At 35.8% G+C, this 18,566-nt stretch overlaps 1 protein-coding gene across 2 annotated transcripts; it reads right to left on the reverse strand.

Moving 5' to 3' along the window:
• Positions 1 to 683: 683 nt before the first annotated feature.
• LOC145591471 (uncharacterized) lies at positions 684 to 16,328 on the reverse strand. Of its 2 annotated transcripts, XR_014102313.1 has the most exons (16): positions 16,050 to 16,328; positions 15,851 to 15,932; positions 13,027 to 13,111; positions 12,132 to 12,256; positions 10,128 to 10,198; positions 9,977 to 10,049; positions 9,749 to 9,879; positions 7,703 to 7,873; positions 7,348 to 7,572; positions 7,143 to 7,187; positions 7,000 to 7,040; positions 5,852 to 5,942; positions 5,542 to 5,743; positions 4,063 to 4,191; positions 2,817 to 3,529; positions 684 to 2,595 (listed from the first exon to the last, which is right to left on the reverse strand). XR_014102313.1 is itself a non-coding variant. In XM_081647932.1 (15 exons), the coding sequence occupies exons 1-15, from the start codon at positions 16,219 to 16,221 to the stop codon at positions 2,896 to 2,898; spliced, it is 2,277 nt and encodes a 758-aa protein (XP_081504058.1). In that variant the 5' UTR covers positions 16,222 to 16,328; the 3' UTR covers positions 2,647 to 2,895. The 2 variants fall into 2 exon arrangements, 1 of the variants encoding a protein (XP_081504058.1); XM_081647932.1 differs by lacking the exon at positions 684 to 2,595 and having other exon boundaries at positions 2,647 to 3,529.
• Positions 16,329 to 18,566: the final 2,238 nt, after the last annotated feature.

Raw genomic sequence — 18,566 nt, forward strand, 5'->3', positions numbered from 1 at the left:
ACTGAAAGCAATAATCATGCAAATAAACACTTATAAGGCCAATAAGGGTAGTAACTAACTTCTTAATTTTGTAGTAGTAGCAATTGGGAAAGTACCCTCATTTCTCCCCTCTTCCCCCATTTTTTGTTTTGAGTGTTGGTAGTCCTTTTTGCGGCAATAGTGGCAGTGGGTGGGTTTTTCTTGGTGTTATGGAGGGTATCTTTTTTCCCCTTTCGGGTGTTGGGGGGTGGGGGATTGGGGGTGATGCGGATCAAAAGGAAACAATTAGCATTCCAACCATGATGCCTTTGATCCACATCGGGGAAGTGAGGAATCAAGGTTGCAAACTATTGGGGTATGAAGAAATTGACTACATTTCCTAACAAACAAAGGGAATGAACCATCTTGATTCTGTTACCCTTAGGAAAACCCCAAACCAATCAAAAGCCCCCTGAATGACCCCAAGTCAATTTGATCATAGCCTCTAGCTACCCAAAGTGAAACAATACTACCAGCTGAGGTGGTATCCAAAGTAAAAAACATATAAGAAAATTGCGGCCACCAAAATACTAAGAGTTTTGGGCACACACAGAGGAATGCTCCTAGTATATAAAAAAAAACAATCTATCAAACACTTTTAAACTCTAACAACGATAGCCAACAAGAACCAAATCAAATCTCACATGATACCCAATGCCTGGGAAACCAAATCCATTTTGACATAATATAAGCTGATGATAAGAAACAACAAGAACAGAGCGAATTTTGATGTAAAGAAGCATGTGAGTAAGTGAGCATGGCATCTATTGATCTATATCTATACTAAGTATTAAAATGCACATAACCCTAAAAACACATGTTGCTCCCTCTACTGGTCTTCCTTTCCCTTTTAAAGAAAGAAAATGTAAACATTATGTGTAACACTACAATGTAATCCTTAAGAAACTAGCTTTAAACCTTCTCTTAATCCTTCAACATCACTTCTCTATTCTGCCATCAATAGCCAAAAAAGAACAAAAAGGAACTATTATGAGCAATCATAACGCTTACCGAAGATCCACCTGTCACTAATTTTAATGCTTCGTGAACTCTGGAATGAAGATAAAAAGAAAAAATGTACACAATACTCTTCCTGGATCCGTATAATGATAGCAGTGCAGTATTCAGGCACGTCAAGAGGCAACAGCTAATAGCAGGGACAGCTGAGCAACCAAAGGTGCATCAAGTTTATGGACAGATTCCATAGGCGGGAAGATAAAGGATGATCGATTCAAGACATCTAGATTATGTAGCAGGCTTAGAAATTAGAAGGGACCAGAGGATCCATGAGTGGTAGGCTGGCAGAGTGGATTGACTAACAGCAACCTTAGCAGGATTAATAGAATATAAATATGGTTTTCATGAAAGGAGACGTATAGGCTGTTTAGCCAGGACCAGGAGCATAGAGAAATACTCAAGTAAAATCCAGCTCTTGTACAAAGTACTCGCTGAAGTTTAAAAGATGTAAGGGAAGCATTCGACATTATCTGTGAGATTAATGAAGAATCAACGTAAAGGTGTGTCTCTGGTTCCTTCAGAATCTCAGCATTTTTTTAATATCAAAACACTCCCTCTGCAACAAATAGTCACCCTCTCTGCAAAACTTTAAGGCAATTAATTTTCTCTCCCTCTTCAGTCTTCCCTACTCTTCCACAGTTATCTCTTACACAAGCATCTTCACTCTGTATCACATAGGGGATACCGGATACGGGCCATACAGCTCAGCATATACTCAATACAAAATAATCTTAACTCACCAAATTCAAACCCCCTCTTTAGCTGTTGCAAAAGCCTTCTCATGACATTCAAGAACAATATCAAGAAATTGCTCAATAACGAACACTGCTAATAACTTTTGAGAGAAAAAAAATTGACTAAGACCACTACTGTTAGCCTGTGAGACAACTAGACAAACCTCCTCACCCCTCTCCATCCATTTACTTTTGTATACCTATCTCTGCAGCTGCCCCTAAGAGAAGTTTTTTTTTTATTGTAACTCTTCATTATACTTCCTCCGTTCCCTGAATATTGTAACATGAGGATAGGACACAGATTTTTAGAAGAAGAGAGAGATAGAGAGGAATAAAGATAGGGACTCATATGATGAGGAGAGAGAAAAGAGAGAAAACATGTGCAAATAGGGAAATGTTGCAATATTTGTGAAACTTCCTAAAATGGTAATTGTTGCAATATTACGACGGAAGTATACAAGACACTTGCAAGCAAATGAATCAATAAAATACTATCAGCCAGAGGAAGAAAAGCCAAAGCATCCTTTTTGCTTCCAGAATAACTAATGCCCACTTCTCCCTTACCACAAGACTTTGTGCTGGGTATGTCACATATGAGGGAGCTGAACTGAACCAAGGGTCAAATACATACCTGAACATAAAGTACTAGGCAGGACAAGAGTGTCCTTGGAAGAGAAAGGACGAATACAATACTGTCTTAGCACATACCTCAACCATCTTGGAGATTCACGTGGAAAATGACGACACTTCACTAAAGACCATCCATATCTAAACTGTGCAAGCAGTGCTTCTTGACATAACTCATTAGCTTGCATCCAACTTCAAGCTAAGAAAATGAAGTAGGTTAGAAGATTAGATAAAGGTTAATCATGATGAGTAGTCCAAAGCTGAGCACTCTACTAGATCTGTTTCAACAAAGCCAATAAAGAACCAAAATTAGAAATGAACAGTAAGATGAATATTCAAATCTGTGTGGTCCACGGTTAATTCAACTGTTAGGTAAAACATGAGAAACAACCAAAGGGTAAACCATGTTGATACATTTACCTAATCAAAAGATGATCAAGGTTGAAATATGCGATCCTTTTGTATACACTATTACCTCAAAAGACATTTGTTGCCAGCCCTAACGAAATTTTTTCCATTTATACCTGTGGCAATCCTCCCCGTAATCATCTGAATATTTAATCTTCCCACGGTCACTATGCATCTCCTTACCATTGACTTTTTCAACTCTATTCGAATGCCGAGATCTATGACTGGACTCTTCACGCCAGTGCCTTGTGCCATCACCAGAATAACTGTGTTCCAAGCTAGACCTAGAGCGACTGTGAGAATGTCGATCAGATTTTCTCTCATTATATTCCACTCTTTTTCTTTTACTGCTTTCTTCTTTTGGTTGATAATGTATCAGAGCAGATTCACGGCCATGCTGCTTTCCAAACTCATCATTACTTCTATAAGTTTTATGGAGCTTTTCTTGCCTGTCTTCCCTCGGCCGAATCCTGCTATCAAGAACATCTTTTTCTGAAGAAGATATATGTGATTGAGCTATCCTAAGATCTCTTACACACTCCACATTACGAGCAGTTTTCCCTTGTCTATTACGATATGAGTAAGCTTTATCACCATCTGAATTGTCACGATTTCTATGCTTCCCTTCTGAACTCTTGGGAAACTCATCGCCAGAGTGATACAGTCCTCTTTCCATTGAATCATGGTGGGTATTCACATTGCGGTCTCTATCAAAGATCCGTTCTCTGCAAAGTCGAAATTTAATTGATATAATATTTATATACAATGAGAACATGCCTTTTAATAAGAAATCAATAAGAAAATTAGGGGGAAAATGGAGATTGAAGCCACTTTAGCAATAACCAGGAAATTGCAAGAAAAAAAAATGATACGAAGGAAACTAAAGAACAAGAGAGCTCAAGGGTGAGAAGAAGGTGGGGGGCATGTGAGGGGCAGCAAGGGATGATTAGCTAGCTTCAAATATGATGCTTGAAATTTTGCGATTTTACAAAAATTCAAACAGGGTTAATATCAGAACCAACCATTAACCAACTAGCATTTATATGCATCAAACTCCCTTTCACCCATAAAAATAAAAGACCAAGCATGCACATAACCAATAATGAAGCAGACTGACAGAACCACCACCACCCCCCCCCCCCCCCCCAAACAAAATTTAAAAAAAAAAAAAAAAAAAAAAAAACAATATTCTAGTCAACTATGTCTCCTCAACATACATAGCTATGTACAATACATTACAAGCAGTGAAAAGAGTTACCTTTCCAAATCTACATCATAATTCCTCTGCAAATATGCACTATCTTCATGCTCCAGATGATCTACATGTCTTGGTTGCTGAGCAAAATTTCCAACTTGTGGCGTAATGCCTCCCACATTCATATATCCACTGTGCCATTATTCATATGTCAGTCATCAAACATATGAGGAGAGTGGAGGGAAAGGGAAGCAATGAAATAAGATGAATAATTGAAACACAAAGTATAAACTGATTGTTACAGATACAAATTTTCACCAAATCAACCCAGGCAAGATAAACCGTTAAACCCTCTAATTTTGTCTCAGGATATAAAGACAACCCTCTCCCTGTCACTGCAGTTTATTGGGTTCAAATCTTCATGTTAAAATGACAGCTTTCAAAATCAAACTAAAGATCAGAAATATCATTACTCAGAAACAGCAGATCAAGTGCGAAGGTGGATCATTAGGCACACCAATAACATGCACTAATGTAAATGAATTTAAGACGTAGGTTATAAGGTGCCACTATTGCTGAGGATGAAAGCAGGCTACATAACCCATGACAATAAATACCCCCACAGAATTCTAACTTTAAGTTATACGACTGATTGAAGGGCCTGAAAGTGCACAAAGCTGATTAAATAAATTATCAATATTGATCAAAGAGTGAACACGGTGAAAGCCCAGGATAATTTTTGAAAAGAAGTTGTTAAGTCAAGTCTGAGGAACAATCATGGCCATATCAGAGCCTTCTCAGAAATTGGAAGCTATGACATGATGCCTTTAAAATACTCCATCCAAAATCAGGCTGAACAAGCAAAGACATCGAATGAACTACAAGATAAACAAGACCAATGAATTTTGCTGGCATTTTGCATGCCTGTTGCACCACAAATTAGAATTTTAGAGGGAATAGAAATGGCATGCGGCAAAATCTTCGAATTTAGTAAGCCTCATACCTACATTAGGATTTTGAAAGTTGAATAATAGGATCATGTTCAATTTCTAGGAATCTTGTCAAAGATCATTTATTTACTGAAAGAAAATAACAAATTAACTAATTATAAAAACTAAAAACTAAAAATAAATCATTAATGAAAGTGTATCTCCAATGGACCTTCAACGGTAATTCAACCATTATCTTCTTTTTAAAAGCGCAAGGTGTTCCACTGCTCCAGGGAACAAATAAGGTGCGAGGGTGAGATGCTAAGGCATGACCAACCTACATGAGGCGCATCTTTTTGCAAAAGGTTGTATAGACAATTTTGACTTCATTATTTGTAAAAGAAACTTATTTTCTTCTCTCTCTCTCTCTCTTCTTCTTTTTTTTTTTTTTTTTTTGGCACCACATAGTTGCACCTCAGATGTGGCATAATCACTTATATTCCTAAAACAGTGAAGCACACAATATCTAGCTTGCAGACATAAGCATGCAAATCATGTTACTATGCAATAAACCTTTTGAAAATACGAAGAAAAGCAGAAGTCATAGCTATACCTAACAACAGGATAGCCACCATACATTGATGGGGAGCAGGAAGGAAATGCGATTGGTGAAATGGGAGCTGTGTTGGTATTATAGAACATCATCCCAGGGCCTCCGTACATGTTAATATAGGGCCCGGGATAAGGTTGATTTCCTTGCCAATATGTTGGTGGATAGCCTGATACATCCCCAGGAAGTGAACGTGAACCAACACCTAGATCACAAGATGAATAAGAAACCACAGAAAAGGCCAAGAATAAGTATGTACACAGTAGATATAACTAGTTACTAAATGACCAACAGAGTAGAAAAATCAACCTACCATTCCAGTGGTTTGTGTTGTGGTTCACAGCACCTGGACAGTCTCTAATCAAATGATCCGGGGACCCACACATAAAGCATGTCCGTGGACCCTGAAAAAGAGCAATATGTCAACGATAAACAATTCCACTAAGTTCTCAATATGACATACAAAGTTTAAAACTAAATAATTGATCAGCCCATACGGCCATACAAGGTGTCAGGTGAGGTGTAGAGGGAGCGACATACTATAACTGCATTTACCTCACCTATATTATATATAAACTATCTGCGGGAAGAATTAAACAAGGTATCATTTTCTAACTTTCATCTCTCCGTTTACTGCTTTAATCTTATGTGCTATTAAACTAATGTCTCTTTATCAATGGTAACCCCACCAAATAATTCTTTCCTTCTACAGGAATCAGACAGATTAGCCCATCTATCAATACATTTTTCATCTGTACTTCTCCAGTTTAATCATCTAACATTGTGTTTAAAAGCACTTGAACCCCTAATGCAGTGAGAAAATTGTAGCAATAATTCTAAATAGGAGTAATGAAAACTTATGGTCAAAGTTTGTGAAGTTTGACCTTTAAAAGACAATTGTAGCAATAATTCTAAATAGGAGTAATGTAGGCTCTATTTGTTTTGGAAAACAGTGTTTTCAAGGAAAACTCTTTTCCAACTTTCCTCTTTTTGGCTTGAACCAGATGGCAAAAAAAATAAAAAAAGGAAAGGTTGGAAAAAAAGTTTACTTTCCCACTAATAAAAACCATTTCCCACCAAATTAGAAGAGATGCTGCAATTTCTGTCAAGAAATAAAGCAGGGGAAGCCAGACAGTGGCAGCTTCTTGCTCAGCTTCTTGCTTACAAACTAGCCAGTCGCTTCTCGTGGATTTTCATAACCTTGCTGTGCGAAAATGGGATATGCATTTCGAAATGGATCACCGTGAAGGCTCAATGAATTGCTGTTTTATTTTATTACTGTAATTCCTAAATAAAGTAATGCTATCTCCATTGATCAGTTTAGGGCGTTGAAATTATGGTAGTCGAGAGTATTCCAAACAACCAAACAAAGGAAAATAGGAAAATGTTGCTCATGGAAAACTGTTTTCAGTTGAGGAAACAATCTGAGCCTTAAGAAAATTTAGTAGACCCAGCACTTACCTTGTTTGGTCGTCCAGGATCTGTGAAATTCCTTTCTCCACCTGAAAGTGTTACATCATTGCAACAAAGATCAGAAGCTTTAATCAATTAGATCTTCAATATGGAGTACTAAATTGGAAATATGTTGACGACAAATATCATACCTCCAGTAATGGCATGCACTCCCTCCCCTATCTTGGAGCAAGAAACTACAGGCAACAAACAATATTTTCCAGATAGTGCAATATTACGAACATCAGATTGTCCAGAGTTTAACATAAAACATCAGAGCATATTGCAAAAATATATTTACTTTTCACAATTTTGAACAAATACCATACAGAAAAGGAAAGTAGATAATGACCTCACCTTCTTCATTAGTTTTAGCTATATTTTGCGGCTCATTTTCCCCTTCGAATTCGCTGAAATCTTCTAATGTACCAGGAGTTTCAGCAGGATGAGCACCATCATGTAGCTTAGTAGACTTTTTCTGGATTGCATATTTCCCAGTTACAGGTTGGTTCATTTGCAAACGCTTTTGTGGAACAGTTGCAGCATAAGAAATCTCCTTTACTTGAATTCCAGATTCACCATCTGCACAGTAATTGTTAAATGATTACCCAAAGCTTGCACATTGTAAATGTAATAAGCTCCTCCACACTACATTGAGAAACCAAATTTATTAAGCAACATCTTTTTAGAAGTATGTTGATGTATAGAATACCAGGTGCATATCTATGAAGCTCGTCTTCTGAGCCATTCAATAAGAGTTGAGATTCAAGAAAACGCTCAATTGCTTGCGTAAGTGATACATTTGGCAGTAAATCATTAGGTTTGCACTTGGTGGAAGAACACATGGGACATTTTGCATTCTCAGACAACGCTGCACGAATACCTGTTAAAGAAATTTATAGCAGATAAGTAACGAGATGAACAGAAATTATCAAGAGACAAGCAAACATTAAAAAAGCTAACACTTGCTTTTCAAGCTTGAATACATAGTTCCAGGTACACACACACACACACACACATATTTCCTCATCCCCTTCCCTGTTCCCTCCCACCCCACCTCCTTTGCTGTGTCACTGTGTGTGTGTGTGTAATAAATAATAGTACACAATTATATTGGTATAAAAACCAGATGACAATCTCAACAACACATTTAGATAACGAATAGCTAGGATCAAAGTCATCAAACCCCCCAACAAAGGCACCCTAACAAAAATAAAGAAAAAAAAAAAAAAACTTCCAGCACCAAATTGAAGCGAAACTGGGGAAAATAAAAAACTGTTAGGGAAGGAAAAGATGATGTAATGCATGTATTAACAAAGTGCTGAATTAAGGCCCAGCTTTTAAAAAAAGTTACAAGATAAGAATTGATGGACACAACAGAAATATTTGGTTTTGGATTAAAACTGAATTAGGCCCTATAAAGTTCACCTTAAGTAAAACAGATTCAGTACAAATAAGTTCTAATCGGCAAATTAATTCTAATAAGTAAAACTGAATTAACTATTAATATTTGGCATTGGATTAAAACTGAAAGAGGCCCTATAAAGTTTACCTTAATTAAAACAGATTCAGTACTAATAAGTTTTGATTGATTGATTGATATCAGTACTAATAAGTTTTAATCGGCAAATAATTAGTGCTCTAATAAGTAAAAAAAACAGTCGCAATCGGTAAAATTCAGTTATAATCAGTATATTTCATTTTAATCAGTAATTATTAGTAATCATTGCATTAACAAGCAATAGTAAGTCAATAAAAATCAGTTCTAATTAGTAAAAATAAGTTTCCCAATCAGTAATATTCATTTTAACATCAGTAATAACACTTAATGCCATTAATTTTTATTAATTGTAAAGCCATGGGCCCGTTGTCAGTAGTAGCTATCAGGATCACAGGTCAAAAGAATAAATTCTCTGTTATCACAGCGGTAAGGCCGCATACTTTCCATCCCCCTCACCACACCTTGAGTGGGCATGTCTTCATGTAAAGATTAGTCATACAAGTCATGTTTTCTGCAGCTATCCAAGGTCACAACTTTTATCATTCTATACCATTCTGGGCATCTTGCATAAAATTTGGCTATTGAAATCACATACAGCAGTAGTTGGAGGATTAGGGGAGACAATGCAATCAGGTATTTTCAACTTATTATTTATTCCAAAATTAGCACATTTGCTAAAACAATGCACATTTCCATACTACGATGTCTGCTGTCTATGTCAAATTACATTAAACCCAGAATTTGTTGAGCTAACACTATAAACCATTCCTTGAATTGAATAGTTCACATAAGAAATATAAACAGCAGGGTGCAAGTTTCCAATTTTATGCCAATCTATCCAGAGGGGAGGAGATGGTTGAAACGTGGAAATATACAGCAAAAGACTTGTCAGTGTCCCAGCAAAAGAATTTTTTTTTTTTTTTTTTTTTTTTGGGGAAGACAATCATTTGTACTTCTCACGTTCATCTGAGCATATTTCAGATGTCCGGAGATTCATAGTTATACAATTGTACATCTCACCATCAGTTTTATAAGCAATACATATTATCTAAACTTTGGTACTAATATATGCCAGGTGGTGTAATATTATTACAAAGTAGTTCATTAAGCATAGGCAATAATAGCAGAGCATGTGCATTAAAGTTAACTGGTAAAGCTACCAAGTCACGCATATTTGCGGATGTGACAAGCCATCAAAAAATATTTTTTTATAAACACGTGAGCTTAAGTTAATCATAATCAGGTACAAATACTTACATTTTCCACAGAAGCTGTGTTGACAACATGGTATCATGACAGCCTCTTTAAAAAAGGTTCTGCAAAGCGAACATTTCAACTCTGATGGCATATCACAGTTCTCCATGGCTAAATATTTTGCATGATGAGCTCTTCACAAAATCAAAGTCAAGTAAATACCAGATTCAGATATTGCTCATCATAAACTCGACAATATTCAAGTCCGGTAACACCTCTATAAAAATTTACCTCTTCAACTCTGTTTGTTCCTCAATTTTGGGCTTAGGCACAACTAGGGTACTTCCCTCATTTGCACTAGAACCTGACAAGATGAACAAGTTTCATAAATTACAGATATAACAACCTTCTTCAGATAAATAGAGAACAGTAAGATTTTTACCTTTTGGAGTCAATTGACCAGGGAGAGCTGTCTCAAGCTTTTGGCATTTCACTAATACTTCCTGAGAGCATCTGTATCAATCACGTAAAAAAAGATAGTACTTAAATAGATGAACTTTAACTTGATGCACGGACAGCCTAATGGAAATGGGCATCTCAAAATGTAACAAAACAAGGCAGATGTTCAATCGCACAAACAGTTACCACCTCATCAATCATGCAAGATTGCCAGCAAAGCACCTAATTTATCGGGGGGGGGGGGGGGGGAACCAACACTAACTGGACCACAATAGACAAACATCCTCAACGAACAAAGCTGGGACTTGTTTTATTTAATAGCGATGTTGGAGCAAGACAGTCCGATAAAAATTATTCTGCTAATCTTGTTCATAAATTGGATTTGACTAATTCTATAATGAGGGGTGCAGTGTATTACGGGTTAACTACTAGTTTTAGATTACGTATTCAATATCTTTTGGATTTGGTGAGCTGGAGCAAAATTGAAAGGGAAATTTTCAATGGTACTCATCTAAGTTTTTTTTTCTTTTTTTTCTCAATGGTAAACACTAAAATATCAAATTATCGTTGGTATTTTATAATTTGTAAAACTAATTCAATGATATAATTAATTAAGCATTTTAAGGAAATATTCACCATGGTTAATGTTTTAAAAGGGAGGGAAAAGCAAAAAGACTAAAATACCCCTTTTTTAACAAAAACCCACCACCCACTTCTTCCCCCTGCCACCCCTGCCCGCCCAGCCTAATTCCCCTGCTCCCGGCCGGCGCCGGCCAAGCCCACCCCACCAAGATCCCCTCCCCAGCACCTGCACCAGGCTGAACCAAGATCACCGCTACACTAACACCAACACCATCTCTAATCAAAGAAATGTGCGATAAATTTGTGGGTTGTTACCAAAATTCGCGGTTCACCAAAGGCGTAGATCGAAGGTGACCGGAGGGATTGAGGGTGTTGGTCGACGGTATCCAGCGATGGCTCCGGTCGGTGGGTGGCGCCAGGGGTGGTTGTCATAGGAGGTCGGGGCTGCTTGGGGTTTCGGTTAGGGGTTTCATGGGTTCTGTGGGGGATCCGGGAGGGAGGAAAGGAAGGCGTCGCGACGGGGGGAGGAATCGGCGCTGGGGAAGGGAGGTCTGGGAGCGGCCGGCGCCAGGGGCAGGTGGATTGTGTTTGGGCATTGGGCAGGGTGGAGTACTAGAGGGGCTGGTGGTGTTTTTTTTCTAATTGTTAAAAATAAAGGAAAATCTGATTTTCAAGAATATATTAGTCATTTCGCCTTTAGTTAACTATGGTTAGGCTGAATTAGTAACACAAATTGTTGATTACCAGAGATAATTTGATTTTATGATGTTACCATTGAGAAAAATAAAAAACTTAAGAGCACCATTGTGAATTTCCCAAATTGAAACTTCATCATTTGGAAAATTAGAACTATAGCCGCACGACTGTACAAACTAATGACTGGGCATAATTATCATGGTTTTGCTAGACATTGTGCTATTAACTCAGCTAGCTAATTAAGTTACTAGTAAAGAGTTCGATTACATTTGAATTCTTTCTTTGGGTTGAACGAGTTGATAGCTGGCACATATGATGAATTTAATAACTTACGAAAACACTGTCACAAAATGAAATAATTTGTTTCAGTAGCTTAGTAGTTTGTTACAACCCGGCCATATCGCAACGATACGGATAAAACTTCATTCCATGTTTGCAAGTATTCCAATAAAGAATAAATGCAGTACACAAATAACTAATATGAGATTAATTAAGAGCTTGAGTTATTATATATCAATTCGCAAACACCCTCTTGTAAAAATCATTAATGATAATCCCGATAAAGTATCATTATGTTTTAAGATGCGCGTATAAGCAATAATTACACCATTAATATCAGCAACCAAGGATTCTATTTAAATACTCCCCTCCCCCCCCCCCCCCCTTTCTCTTTACACAGAGGTGCGTATGGTATTGTATAGGAACATACCTTGTAGCCACGTAATCTTTCTTCCCATTGTTGTTCAATAGCAGTTCTCCAGTGTCAGATAAGTTTGTGCAAGGAGGTGGACACAAGTCAACTCCAAAATCATTGAGGTTGTTTACTCCAACATCCTGCAAGATACCAATAAACAATTCGCACACAAAAATTAGATGCTTAACTGAACCTTTTGAAAATCAACAGGAACTTTTCCATATACCATGTCTGTACAGCTGAAATAACAAAGAATTGTGAAGAAATCAAATATAGGAAATAAATTATTTTAGCAGATGAAATACATTTTCTCAATTAGTCAAAAAATACACCTAGTGATAGTGCAAGTTTACAATCACATGTTAATAAACTGTGGACCAATAGATATGTTTCTTCTTCAGGGTGAGAATTATTTTCTCGACTAGTCAGAAACACACCACTTACAACATTTTTCTTTTTTCCCCATGAAAAATACACGCGTTCAAGATTATATATATAGTAGACAATTAACTGTGGGCCATAGCACACGTTTTTCACCTTATACATCTAATGAAAATAAGAATAGGAAGTACCCTTCCTAGGAATGCTCAACATGATTAACAAGCTGTCGATTGATTGTATATATCTAAATAACGATATCATTCAGTGGTTTCCCATGCTTCTATAATAAACAAAAATATCATATATAAAACCCTAATAATTATAAACTAGAGTGTTATACATACTAACAAAAAATTATATTGATATGCTAGTTTTATCTAACTGTATTGTAATGGAATCAAATTCGCCTAACACCTGTATCATGACGAATAAGAGTCTGATAAAGTCTCACAACTAACTTGAACTTACAATTTGAATAGCATAAGAACAGGTATAAAGTAAAAGAACACAATAATCAATAACAACATACCACAGAAGGGGGATCAATGACACCTAGGTCACCTACACATTTGCCATCCTTAACACCAAAGCATCCTGGTGAGGTATCAGAATTCCTGCAAACACTTGTGCATGTGAAATACTAAAAATACACACACTAACATGTATTAACAAGTTTAACAAAATGCTTAGTAATCAGTTCCATAAAAGCATAGTAAAGTGGAGATGTAAATTGATGATCAATTCACTGGAGTTACCTATTCTACCTAAACTGGTGGCTAACTTTCAGCAGCACAAACAAAATGTTCACACTTTTGGAATAAAAGAGTAATGACAGCATGGTGACATCTAGAAAATGTTATTGAAATTTTTTTTAGCAAAAAAAATATTTATGTTCATCTAACATTTGCATACAACACAGAAAAAGAATACACACTTTATTTTTCTCCAGATCGACTCATGGTTCATGACATGGCATTGTGCAAAATATCTGAATACTTTCACTTCAAGAGGTATGCAATACCCTTTTTCCTTTCAAAGGTAGAATATAAGTTATCATTCTCCGTTGTGTCTGCCTCTGCCATTTCACAAAACATACGTAATACCAATCAAGTGTTGTCCTACTTTGCATTCATATCATTCATACTTGGTCAACGTACACCACAGTCCAAATTAGACGTGATAATTGAAACCAGAGTACCCATTTCAATTCAATGTTAATTAAGTTGTGGCTCAAAGAATAGCATCATCCTACCAAACGTAAGGACTAAAGTCTGGATTAAATATAAATTTTTATAAAATTCAGGTCCGTGTTCTTCAATGATCCACGAGAGTTCATAATTATAAGTAAGATCATGTACGAAGTCTGAACCCTAACTTTATCAAAGGGTAAGATCACCAACATCTCATTTTCTAAAGGCAAAAGGCGAGTCTGTACAAAATGCTTCTGGACTAATGTTGTCATAGGAGCATCATTACAAATCTTACATAACTCCGTGTATTATGTATATAGACTAAATTATAAAGCCTGACCCTGTTCAAAAGCCTTTTCGAATAATCCCCAAAAAAATTCTCCGAATGGAAAAATCTTCCCAAAGAATCAATCAGAAGTTCGAATTGATTTTGTCTTCATACGCAAATAAGGACATGATAGAAGCCAAGTGTATACTCCAACGATTTTCTCACAGTTTAACTCTTCATATATTCAGGATCCTACCTTCTTGTAAACAAAAACTTAAGTCTATACTGCACTTAAAGATGGCTGACTAACAATAGCCTGCACTAATCCTGATTGTCGGAAGATCATTTAAGCATTCATCAAATTTCCACCTGGCATATCAAGTTATGCAATATAGACAATCTAGTCTTGGAATGAAAGCTCAGTACAGAGCATCAGTTGTTTACCAAATGAATTTGAAGGTGAAATGTTGAACCATGGCATAAAAGTGTTGTTACTTTTTATAAATGAGATAGAATAAGGAAAAAAAAATACTAGGAATAACATAAACAATCCACTCTCAATGCACCTATAAGGCTATAAGTTCCCAGGCTTCATCCTTGCTCTAGCACACAATTTAGTTCTTAAGTAAGCACTCTCAATATCTAATAAAATGACTTTACTTGTGAAAAAAGTTTTTTAGTTCATCTAGGTTTGACACAGGCCTAGTGGACACAACTAAACTGATGTAAGCACAAGGTTTCCAGCCATATATCCCCCCTCCCCTGTGGGTAATACCCCCTTGATATTCCTGTGATAGGAAATTAAGGTGGGGCCCACCCCTTACCCCTAAAACAAAACAAAAATATAAAAAGCAAATAAGGAACATGATAGTACTGTTACTCTACAATGAATTGTCACCTTCCATGCCAAACTTGCCAAGTGTTTATCACATCAAGCTAAATTATTACACATTAATCTGTAACGCACTTATTAGCTTTCAAATATAAAAGGGTTCACATATGTTCACATGAAATTTTTGTGAACTTTTGGAAGAGCTTTCCAATATTAAAGGGTCAAGGTAAGTTTCCAAGATTAAACTCTTAACTCATTAGGGCTAGATACAAATTTCAATACACTCCAGGTACACGCAACTACGCAAGTCACAAGTCTATGATTAGTTTCCAAGTTCATCGTTAGCTAATTAATGCAGAACTCGACAATACACGTGGATTGATTGAACCCTAATCAATGCTAAGGGATCCATGCACATTACATCTTCATATGGTCTTATACAGAAAGCTGCACTAATCAATTCTACATGTGGAGTATCTAATGAATTCCTACACAACCTTCCAATGTTAAAAGATGAGATCTAAATACAGAAATGGACACTCTATACAAATTCATACCGATCTTCATCTTAACATACTAAATCCGTTGAAAAGTATTGAATTCATCTAAATCAATCAGTGCAAATTTTGGTAGTAAACCACACAAGGTATTCAGTAAATTATTTATATAAGCTACCAAATACGAAACATTCAAACAAAATTATAAAAAAAATATCATGTTATTTCATCAAAAGACGTAGCTATAGTAACATCTATAAATCGGAATCATGCACATAAACATGTATTCGCCTAGATCAATCAAGAAGAACAAACTCAACCTACACATGTTTTAGCCTTAGTCAATCGAGGCATACAAACTCAACCTAAACTATTATGTTTCAGCTTCATTTATACACCATAAAGCAGTCATGCTCAAAGACCTAAACGATAATATAGCTCGAACAATCCGGCTGTACAATCTCACCAGTAACATAACATAAACTTATTCGAACAGCAATTCATTCAACCGCCAAAAAATAGGATCAAATATAAGGAAAATTGAAGCAAATTAATCAAAATTTCACCTGAGAGGAGAGGATTTCGCAGGTACTCGCTTAATAATCACGCTCGAACCACTAGGTATTCTAATGCTTTCATCCTTATACTCTGAATTCAACACAAACAAATCAAAATTAATCAAAATTGCATGATTAATTGAATAATTAGATGAACAAATTCAATCATATAAATTGATAAACAAATTGAATCATAAAATTGAAAAACCTTGGCCAGAGAGAAAATCAGAGAAAACGAGGTCGGAATCTTGAGAAAGATTAAGGTGCTTCTTCAAAACGATTTTTGATTTGAGATCGCGAATTGAAATTGATGATTGTTCTCCAATATCAACAGAATCGAAAGTAGCAGAACTTCTGAATTTGAATCGAACACTAGCCATTGCAGATTTGAAGAACGAAGACGAAGTTTATCATATGATGCTAATGCTATGGAAGAGAGAGAGAGTGAGAGAGGAAAAGAGAGAGAAATTGGGGGCGAAATTGCTGACAAGTGTGATTATTTGCAGTACTTTGTGTTCGTATAAATATGTTCTGTTTGCGTGGGTTGGTATAAACTACTTATAAAGTATTGTACTAATACGGAGTATAATCTAATTGATGAGTTGATGTAAAAATTTCGATTGATTATGGGCTTGGATGCAACATTGCAACCCAATTTGCGCCGTTCGATTCTCTGTGTGTCTTGGCGATACAACATATTCTCTCTGTATCGTGTAATTGCAACACTTTTTTTATAAATGGTCATTTATTTTAGGCGCAATATTTTTTAGAAGGAAATACTATTTACCGACTCAAATTGTACACCCACCCTCCATAAATGGTATTGTGCATTGCTCCACTTAGATTTTGTGTTGCTAGGCACACCTTGCCAATCATTGGAAATGTTCATGTCAATTTGGTCTTGTTTGGTGAAAAGCTGAAAGCTGAAACTGATTGTATTAGCTGATTTGACTAGCTGATTGTATTAACTGATTGTATTAGCTGATTATATAAAATTGTTTGGTAAACTATTATTAGCTGATAGGTATTTACTTATGTAAAATGACCAATAAGCCCATTGATATATATGTATATAAAATTGAAGAAATTATTAATCCCACTAAAAGTATTTAATTTATCAAGAGAATTTCTTTATTCTTATATTAGTGTATTATTGTAATTCACTACTACAATTAGTTTTTTCAGATTTACAAATTCATATTGATAGTGTTTTTATTTATTTATTTATGTAATTTAAGATTTTGGATAAACATTTTAAAAAGTTATCAATGTACCAACTCTTAAGTTTATCAATAATTGAGGGGAAAAAAAACCACAGTACCCATTCCATTGCTTTTCTCATACAGAATGAATAACCCCTTCTTCATCTTCCCCAAACCAATTTCACCATCTTTATCTCCTTTTTTAATTAAGAAAAAAAAATCAATCAATGCTAATGCTCCATCACCTATCTCTTTATCAAAAACAATTGAAAGGAAATCAAAATTATTGACATCTATTTGCAGATCTGACTACTCCCAACTATGAAGGTAAAATTTCAATATTATTCTCAATTCTAGAGCAAGAATTAAAACATGCATACCTATTTTTAAAGTTAAAATAAACTTGGTGAAAGATGGAGAAATTCTTCTAGATGTAGATTAAAGGTTTTTTTTTTTGGCTGACCGTAAATAATGGTTTCTTGTTATTTTCACCCTTTTTTTATTACTAGTAATAGGTTATTGATTAATTGAATTTTATTAATTGATTTCTAAGGAGAACCATGATTTATTGCAGTGAATTTTTGGACATTTGTGTAATTATGAAAACGAATCAAATAAGCTATTTTGAAAACATTGGGGTTAGGAGCGTTTCCAAATTAAGCTGATTCATGCCAATCAGTTTAATGTGACCCGCTGTTTACCAAACACCTCAACTGAACTGAACTGAACTAATTTGAGCTGAACTGAACTGAGCTGAAATGAATATTTTATGAGAGAAGGAACTTAAGAGCTGAACTAAACTGAATTGAATTGAACTGCATTGATTGGAGCCGAAGTGAATTGAATTGATTGGAGTTGAACTGAACTGAACTGAACTGAAATTAAGTTGAAGTGAATAGGCCCTTAGATGATTGGTTTGGTCGAATCCTCCAAATGTGTTGAATAAGCTCTTTTTGGCTCAATAAGTTGATAACCAAACGCAGCCTTTGTCTTTCTTTTTGTCAATTTGTCTTTCATAGATGATGAATTTATGGAGTACTTTGTCCCTTCCATAATGATTGACACGCCAGTCTTCAAAAATATCCTTACCTTGACAGACTTGATGACGATGATATTTTTCTCTTCCGCTTCGGTGTTTTGAAAACCTTTTTAGAGAGTACATAAATAACCTCATTGCAAAGAGTTGGTAAGGAGAAGGGTCTTATCAAGCCGGAATCTCTCACATATCTTCTCGACTCGTGTTAACGGGTTAGGCACTTTAAAAGTGAGATAGGGGGAGAGGAAGGGTAAGGGAATCCCCACCTCAAAATATCACTAGTGGGGTTTGAAGTTTGATCCCACAATCAAAGGTTGTGACTTGTGAGATACAAACTTTGTCACTAGATCAAGTTTGATGCACCTACCTCTATTTACATGTATAGATAAGGTATTGTTAAAAAAAAAAAAAAAAAAAAAAAAAAGAGTCGAACTAGTCGTGCATAACATGACACGAAATGTTGCATTAATAATTTAGAATGGAGACT

Source organism: Chenopodium album, chromosome 18, assembly GCF_948465745.1.
Source record: "Chenopodium album chromosome 18, dcCheAlbu1.1, whole genome shotgun sequence".
Lineage (NCBI taxonomy): Eukaryota > Viridiplantae > Streptophyta > Magnoliopsida > Caryophyllales > Amaranthaceae > Chenopodium > Chenopodium album.